The following is a 9,490-nucleotide window of genomic DNA, read 5'->3' on the forward strand; positions in this document are numbered from 1 at the left end:
GATATTTGATTTAATTAAGAGAATGTTCTTAGGTTTTACAAGAAAAATATAAATATATAACGACGCACAACGAGAAATATAAACACTACAAAACGAGAATTATAAACACTGAAAATATTAATATGTAAAAACACTTGTAGCGCGTTGTATTACCGAACACATCGACGTCTCGCCAAGAAGAGAAGGAAGGGCGTCGTGAAAAATGCGCAAGTACCCTCATGTCATACAGATGGCGCGACGGGAGCTTAAGCTAGTGAGAAACGTACGCAACGTTCTTACTGTTTAAAGTCCCTAGAGCACTCTTACAAAGGTGTTTGAAACTATGTATTATTATACATATAACTGTGAAAATCCTGTTTTTTTATATAATACTTTATTACATTGAGTCTTATAGATTTGTGTCAAATTCCTGGAGCTGACACAAACGCATAGTGGTAGTGGTTCTATGTGAAATGGTGTACGATGCATACGAGGCGAATGGTGTATGCCATTTCACATAGAACCAACGCTGATGTGCGTCTGCGTTAGTTTGCATGTTAATTATAATAATTAAAATTTATAATAATTGATACATTTCTTTAGTGGTTTCCGCATATTTGAATTTCTATATATCAATGCAATATTACACAATATTAATACGTAGTGTTAGCATAATATTCTAGAATAACTAAGGGCTTAAAAATTGTATCAAACAATACGTAAAAGAAACTTGATAACACTACAGTAAACAAAACTATATCACAAAAATAATAAAATAATAAATTAAACATGTCTGACGATAACTTGGCAACAACGTGTGAAGGTTTAACATCATTTCGTGAACAACCCATCGTATTTAAAAAAGAAAACACCGAAATGCTTTATCACAACGTAAAAATGGTTAGAGGTTATGTTTATAAATCAAAATGCAATTTAGCTCATGCGGTTATAATTTATATTACATATTCAAATTATATGAAATACTTTTTTTTTGTAATTAGCTAAGTAGTTTCCATTTAGTTCTATGAAAAGTATATTTTTTAATACTTCTGTTAGTATCGATAGATCGCAATTTTTATACGTGCAATACGATTATTCCTTCTTTTCCATTTACAGATCCTACAAGACGTGGTCAAGGGTACAACTGAAGTAGGAACAAACTTAAAAGAATTAGAACCAGATATCGTATCTACGGCTAAATTGCTTAAAGCGATTGAATTAAATTCGACGGAGAATGAAAGTTAATTAATTTTATATTCTAATTTTATGGTTCATTTTGTGGTTCAGCCACAAAGTATTATTGTTTCAAAGCACTTATGTAAATAAATTTTTTGTATAAAACACTAACACGTACACCAATATTTTATTATTTCCATTTAAGTTATCATTTTTCTTCATATCTTTAACTATTACGAATTTCTCTTTTAATATAGTACAATGCGATAAATTGATGACAGTGCCACTTTTCTCCGATTATCCTTGACGATAATGTGTCCGCAATCGAGCGTCCGTAATCAAATTGACCAAATTAACCAAAATAACAGATAAAAATTGAAAAGTGATCAATTGAGGCAAATGCGACACTTTTTCCAATAAAAAAATCTTTTTCGGAAAAATATGAAAACTGGTATATACTTTTTTTTATGAAACATTAACATCCACTCATGTATCACAATTTCACTGCAATATTGTTTTCTTTAAATTTTAAAACAGTACTATTATCGAAGTTTCTATGCATACTAAAATAATATATACTTCTTTCAGTACCACAAATTTAATATTCCCAACAATCTTATATTTGAAATTACACTAACTCGACGATACATATAATTTCAATACTCCAAACTTACATTTACAACTCTTTGAAACAACTTAAAACAATTTCACCAACGAGCAACAGAAATTTCTCCCCAAATCACACAAACTGAGAGGAATAAAATGGAAACATAACGTTACCACATTGCAAGGATATTCCACCTAAGTAGATGATGTCTTTAATGGAAATCCAAATGACGCTGCTGGACCATTACGAGAAGAAGTTTCAAGAGATCTGCGCTCCGTTGACGGTGTGAAGTCATTGGCGTAGCCTCCCCCCCGAAAAAGAACAGTATCAATTCGTCGCGATATTCTTCTAATTTATCGGCGATCATACCGCGTCGTTATTTGTCACTGTACATTCACAGAGGTTCGTGTATGTAAGATACATCCCTGGCCAATTGAAGGGTGCCCGCCGGTACACGAAATTTTCGACAGAGAAGATCCTCGTTGGGGGTAATTGCGATCGTCTCCTTCCTGGTACGATCAGTTTCAATAAAAGCTAATTATCCTGGCATGTTCTTTCGAAGTAAAAATCGATGAATGGGGCATAGATGAGGGTGGAAGTAAATTGGGAACGACTATTATGTGTGCACAAACGAGACGCGCGTATAATGAATTCAATTGTTGGTGTGGTTTTTATTACCCTACTCCTCGCTATGTCGTCCAATCGGGGACAAGCATCGCTACATTCGAAATATATAAATGTGTCAATAACTGTTCCTCGATGCTCAGTCAGTATTTTTATTCGCAGCTGCCAAACTGACGATTAAATAGTGAACCTGGCCTTTTCGTTTTCCTAAGTCTGAGAGAAACTCTGAGAAAACAAAAGGAAGAAATGGTAAGTTCGAGCTTTTTCCAACGAGGATCCTGGACGTGTCGCTTTCCTATCACCATCCCCCATTTGTTTTTTTACCCTCTTTCATACTGTTTCGTGTTACACGAGAGACGGTTCGATGGAAATCAGTATAAACCACGGTTGATAGCAACTTTTTCTATTCAACTCTAACAGATTCTTTTCGATCGTTTCTCGGGGGGGGGAGAACCCCAAAAGAAGTGAGGCAAAGTATTCGTCCAATAAAACGGAGAAAAAATGAAATTTCTATTCAACTATAGCAAATTCTTTTCATTCCTCTTCTCTGAGGAGATCCCCCGAAGAAATGAGGAGATATTTCCACGTGAAATCGCATTTTTTATTATTTTTATTTCTAAAAATGCATCTAACGTATTCGTTTAACAAAAAACAAAGGGGGGGGGGAGGAGGAGGAATGAATGGAAAGAGAAGAGACAGAGGAGAGAGAGAACAAATCGAAAATTTTCATTTGTTCGGTCATTCTCGTTTGGCACTACCGGCCAAAAGTTTGGTACCACTTAGGAAAAAGTTAACAACTTTAAGAATTTTTCAACGAATTCTTTACCATTCAAGTGAATCGAAATGGGGTAAATTACTCTTGATCTCTGCAACGTCAGTTTCAAATCTGTAAAGAATTAGCAGCAGATTCCAGTGTTGATGTAAATTGTCAGGTGATTCGAAACTTTTGGCCGGTAGTGTATATTCTCTTATCGCGATTTATGGTCTCTGATATCATCTCTAGATTAAGATGCGCGTTAAAGGGCTCTGCGGAAAGAGGGCGCGAGATCGTAGGGAAGATGCGAAGATTGTATAAGAAGTTGCATCATTCGGTTCGAAACCTCCTCTCGTGATGTGCACTCCTAGAAAGCATCTTCGCCGCGAGTATCTTTATCGAAAGTTCTATCTCGTAGCAGTGCCAGGATTGATATTTTTGCGAGCTTTATCCACCTGTGATAATTACCCGTCGTGATTCAAATTTCGAAGGTAAGATTGCCGAATTCACCGAAATATCACGAATACACACCTCGATAGAGAATGATTCGTGCTTAGACCACGTGTGAATTAATTTTACAAAAGATAACAGATAACAGGCGCGGTTAGATAAAATCTGCGTACAAAAGAGAGTAAAGTGTAAATTTTTTTAAATTTGCCTATTCTTCAGCATCGAAAGGAAGGACTACGTTCTATTTATAGTTGCGTATATTTTAACGAAGAAAAATCGCACGGAAGATATTTCTTTTTTCTTTGAAATTGATGTGAACGTTTGTATGAAATTTATTTAAACGTTTCCCGAATAATTTCAGTCCGATGTTCTACAACAGATTCGACGATTTTTACGTTTTAACACGTTTCAATATTTCTCCAAGATAACATCATCCACCAGTTGTCGTATCAGTTTTTGATTACATTCCAACTACGTTACTAATACCGCAAATTTCAACCTCTGAATTCTACTAACGCAATAAAATTAATCTTCTCTGGCGTACTATCGCCGAACTAGGCATTACAACGATATCTGAATTGAACCGTTCGTCGTCGTTAATTATTCTGGAGAGAGTACCGATGTCAGATCTTCCAAAAATTTCAAGTGCACCTTGAATGAAACGATTTTTGAATAATTCCTAAATAATCAACCGGCAATTAAATACTCGAAGAAAGAAAGGAAAACAAGGTGATTCGTGTTTCAAGAATAAAATTCTTTTCGGTGCAGTTCAATTATGCTGAAACTAATTAATAGAAAAGATTAATTCTTGTGGAAAATAACCCACGCAAATATCAGCCAAACTAATCGTTTCGCCGTGTATCGACGACACAACTAGCACACGATCGTCATTTATTTCGAATAAGAAATATTCTTCGACGATTATACCTTGTCACCCCGATTTAAATAGTAATCCGCGGGGCACTTTCTGCTTACGCATTTCATTATTCCGGCGATAAGTTAAGAAAGAATTCTCTTCCCGCGGTTGGTCAAATATACAGGCACTTTTCATTGAAACGTCCGAGAAATTACTCGTCTCGTTATGAGATAATAAACTGTCGAATATCTCGGAAGTTTCAACCACTTCTTTAACTCCTCTTCGGGACACACGCTGCGTGCAAGTGTTGGCATCGAAGAAAAAGAAAGAAGAAGATCACGACAGCCGGCATTCGTATCGCCTCCAGATTCTCCCTTATTTTTTTGCACCGCATGTGTGTTCATTAACGTCCGCGCGAATTCGTTTCCAAACATCTTGCCTCGTTAACAGACTGTGTTACTTAATCTCCTTTAAACGGTACGCGTGACCTTCCTTCTTCCTCTCACCAACGACCACGAAGCCGACCACGACCACGACGAAGACGACGAGGACGAGGAGGAGAAGAAAAAGGGGAGAAACGGGTACGGCCAGCGAAGATAAAATGATTCGGTAGCGTCTACGATTTCGTTCGTGAACTTTTAGTTGGAGAAGAGAGACGCATTGAACAGCCGAGGAGAGAACAAGTCAAAGTCACGGCAAACGGCGCGATCAGCACGTACACGCCTTTATTAAAATCCTAACGAACGTGTCGAAGTGGAAGAATCGTGAGAGGCGGAGATTAAAAGAAAAACAAGCGAGATGTCATACGGAAATCAGGCATTCTTCGCGCGACTCGATATCGGTGCATCAGTACAGGGATACACGGCGAAGGTATCGAATCGTGTTTCGCGACCGCGATAATAAAACACGGTAGATCAAAGAGATACTTTGTAATTTGGTGATTTCGATGCTTACGTTAACGAGCAGAACACGTGAGAGACTGAGTACAGCACGTCAAGAGTCATTCCATATTTTCGAAACGATTGTTCCAAGTCACGTTTCGCGATCGTTTGGAAAGATCGTCGTCACGTGAAACGGGGATTTATCCTGTATACGTAATTTCATCGCATACACCTCAAAGATCGCTGATTCATTTTTGAAAAACGAAAAGGAAGAAGAAGGAAATATCTGCCGTAGTACTTTTACGTCCTCCCTCGTAACATTGAACGAATTATTCCCAGTGACGCGCGTCACTTACGTATAAACGAAACTGTTAAATCACGAAACGCGAATGCCGCGAAAGAAGACGAGGAATGGAGGGGAAAACTAATCGTAATATTATTGCCGCGTTATCGGACGAAAATTTATCAAAGAAAAATTAACTCGGTAATACGTTCGGATAAGAGGCGAAAGAATGGAATGTGTACGCTCTCCGACGGTTATTACCGAAGATATTTAATTATCGTCGCGTTCTCCCGAGACTTTAATTTCATCGTTGCCAATTGTGTTTATTCGTATCCTCTGAAGGAAGGTCGAATGAATCGATATTATAAATCGCGTACCTAACCCGACAATTAAATCCGCATTGTTATATTCAATCGGTCCAATTTCTGCGAAAGAAGCGTGACGTTATAGTGTTCCTCAACTTCACTCTGATTCAATCATTGCACAATGTCCTTTCACATTCATCAAATCAGTCTCTTTGATGTAACATCGTTAGCCCGCAACGTGGTATTAAATATTACTAACGTCATATATGTATATTCGCTTCTTTTCTTTTGCTTTCTCATTCGGGACGTCCTCCACTCTCGTCGTGTGTTTTTCACAGATGCAACCGTGTTCGATGCTGATCAATCTCGCTTGTATTATTACCGTCTCGTATACGGTTTCGGGACATCCCATTTCCTTCCTGCCACGGTATGCCGTCGAACGAGCCGCCGAACGTAGAAGCATAGGAAGGCAAATGGTGGAGCACAACTCTAACTTCCTCACACCGTTGTCGGAATACGGGTCGCGAAATGTTGAATCCAAGGTAACGTGGACTAAATCGCTTATTTCTACTTATTTCAACTGGATAGAAAAATGTTTACGGAAGATACGAATGTGCAAATATCTCGCGTTATAAATTTACAACATTATGTCGAGTTAAACGAAAGAATATTAAGGATATTAATTTAAAGTTAAAATTTCCAGCCAGTGAAACCGTGGACCAAAATCAATCAGAATCCCGTGAACGGTATCAAAGCCGCCGCAGGGTAAGTATCGAATGGAAATTCTAAATGTAACAACGCTATCGATACTATCGTCTCTTTCTTTCGCTACAGGAGCAGGGTAGAGTTGGAGTGTAAAGCTAGCGGCAGCCCGCCACCGGAAGTTTTCTGGTTCACAGGAAGCGGCAGCAATGAACAAGTAAATATCAACGCACGATACTGTTATCGTACGATCGAATAGTAACGAAGGAGATATTAATTTCTGCCTTTTTTTTCTTCTTCTTTTATCATAGTTCACCGAGTACATAAGAGCCAGCACGCATTCTCTGTACGATCCATCCGAGGAGTGGAGAGGAATGGCCGAAATTAATTCGAAGCTCGTGATAGAATGCGTTACTCCGGATGACGCTGGATTGATCTACTGTGCGTCGGTTTCGGCGAGAGAGGTGAAGATCTCCACTCCTACGGAGCTGCTGGTTAACAGTAAGTGGGATACAATTAACAATTAACTGTCAATCATCTAAAGTTGCATTAGCATGAGTCTTTGACCGAATGTCACGCAACCCTTTTGTCTTTTACAATTCATTCGTATATTTCGTGTAACGACTGATTCATCCGAACTCTCTAAACACTCGTTAACACTTATTTTCGCAATCGAACCGTTCACCGTCCCTCTTCCATTCTTGTTACTTTACTCGTGCTTGAAATAATTTACAACGATCGATTAGGCGCTTCGCTAATTTTGTTGGAACGATGCCATCGCGTGATATTCTGTTACGCTATGTAAAGAGATTTAGGAATGTGAATGGGTGTATTTTTAAAAATATACGCTCCAATATTTCGACATTACTGACTCAAGTCCCGATGAAATTGCAACGGTGACGAAACGTTGAAACACTTCCAACGAGACACGCGGAGTCGCAGTCAGAAACCTCGAAGGCGTTTAGCCAAGGTGAAGTTCGACAACCGAAAGTTCCTTGTTCGAACGATTCTACTATGTTGCAGACGAAGTTGGTAACGGTAATTGTAGTTCCGAAAGCGATCTAACAATCACCCTCTACACACCGACGCTGGTAGCCAACATAGGAGCAACCGTGGTGCTGCCATGTAGAGCGAATGGGAAACCAACGCCGCAAATTACTTGGGTGGATAACTACAACGTACCGCTGAGCCTATCCAATAATTTGCGGCACAGAGTATTGGACACCGGTGACCTACTGATAGAAGAGCTCTTCTGGGAGGACATGGGTGGTTACACTTGCAAAGCGAAATCTGGAAGTCGTCAACAAGTCGTCAGCACATTCCTCTATCCCTTACGCGTAAGTTTCTAAAAAAAAGAAATTCTCACTTAAATCGATCTTTCATCGCTCTACCAATTGCACTGGCTTTCTTTTCTTTTTTTTTAATTCGGCAATGCTTATCTCTCAACGCTGATCAATTCTTTTTTCAATTGTAAGGTGAAGAATTTAATGACAAATGTTACAGCCTGAGAAAGAAGTGGATCGAACGGTTAACTGAAGAATCATCGAAAAACGAAAAACTTCGATTGACTATCTTATATTATTGTATGACATACGACAGTCTTCTTGCGCTAACTTTCGGTGTTCGTTAACGTTCAAAATGGTATCGTTTTCGTGTAAGCGTTCTCTATGTATAATTCTGTGCAATAGAATATAGAATTATATTGCATAGAATTATATTTTAGTATTGAAAAATCGACGATGCGATCAGCAGTGCTTAGTTTAGTTATTATCAACGTAACGCAACCATTGTTTTACTTAAAGTTTTATAAAAGATTTAAGGGTGCCAAAGAATTTTGTATTTGATTGTAATAATGATTTAAACGAGTTTAAAATAGCGATTTTAAACTATATATATATATCGATATTTAATTGTTGTCCGTTATCGGCGACATCTCTTAAGCGATGTTTCGTATGGTTTAAACGAATTATTTATTTATTGTATATGTACAGTGGAAGCCGATCCCTATAGGCAGATATAATGAAAGATATTTCGTTTACTATTAAGACTAGTTGCTAAATCCCCAAAATACCTGGTGAAAAGAAACACGCCGCTCCCCTGGCTTTGATTCTTACTTCGCTTATTATTTGCAAGTATTAGTACTATTTACCTATTTTGACTGTTTTAGTCTATTATTTGTCTGAAACTATCGTAACCTATCATCGTCTATTGTGAACCGCTATATTTTTATGTATAAATAAACGTATTTCATTTCGTACACTGTTTATAAATTTCCGATATATATTTATTTTCCATCACCTAACTTTTCGATTGATTCATTTTTTCGTCGAATAATTCATTTACAAGTATCTTTTAATCGATGCAACAAATCTGATACAAACGTAACGACCTTGGTCGAAAGATCATTAGACTATTCGATAATGCTTCATCATTTTTGCTGAAAACACGTGTCACGTAATCTTAGCGCTTTTCAATTAAAAAATGGCAAATATGCTGACTGCAAAAATTGGACCTTCGATTTTAAATGCCGACTTGGCTCAACTTTCGGAAGAATCGCAACGATTAATTAACAACGGTGCTGATTATTTACATTTAGATGTTATGGACGGACACTTTGTGCCTAACCTTACTTTTGGTCACCCGTTAGTGAAATGTCTTAGAAGTAAAATAAAGGATGCCTTTTTTGAAACGCACATGATGGTTTCCCATCCAGATCAGGTATGCTTTATTTTAACTTCTTTAAATGTAAATTTTCAATTGTTAATTAAGATTATTTCTACTAACATTTTAATCAAAAGGTATTATCTATGATAAAAAATATTTTTTTTCTCATTTTAGTGGATAGAGCCTATGGCTGATGCAGGTGTTGATCA

At 37.6% G+C, this 9,490-nt stretch overlaps 2 protein-coding genes across 2 annotated transcripts in view; both read left to right on the plus strand.

Annotated features, from left to right (window-relative positions):
• The first annotated feature begins 2,563 nt into the window (after positions 1–2,563).
• On the plus strand, positions 2,564–8,153 carry LOC108578687 (peroxidasin homolog). The gene is made up of 7 exons (XM_017942065.1): positions 2,564–2,635; positions 6,254–6,457; positions 6,619–6,680; positions 6,750–6,834; positions 6,929–7,118; positions 7,641–7,954; positions 8,121–8,153. Exons 1-7 carry the CDS (start codon positions 2,633–2,635, stop codon positions 8,151–8,153), a joined length of 891 nt encoding a protein of 296 aa, XP_017797554.1. The 5' UTR covers positions 2,564–2,632.
• Positions 8,154–9,046: 893 nt separating this feature from the next.
• LOC108578679 (ribulose-phosphate 3-epimerase) overlaps positions 9,047–9,490 on the plus strand; it is a 1,113-nt gene continuing 669 nt past the window's right edge. Inside the window, exons 1-2 of the mRNA XM_017942054.1 lie at positions 9,047–9,335; positions 9,456–9,482. Of these exons, the coding sequence (XP_017797543.1) occupies positions 9,099–9,335; positions 9,456–9,482 (264 nt within the window). The 5' untranslated portion in view covers positions 9,047–9,098. The remainder of the gene's footprint in view (positions 9,336–9,455; positions 9,483–9,490) is intronic.

Source organism: Habropoda laboriosa, unplaced genomic scaffold (genome assembly GCF_001263275.1).
Source record: "Habropoda laboriosa isolate 0110345459 unplaced genomic scaffold, ASM126327v1 scaffold69, whole genome shotgun sequence".
Taxonomy (NCBI): Eukaryota; Metazoa; Arthropoda; class Insecta; order Hymenoptera; family Apidae; genus Habropoda; species Habropoda laboriosa.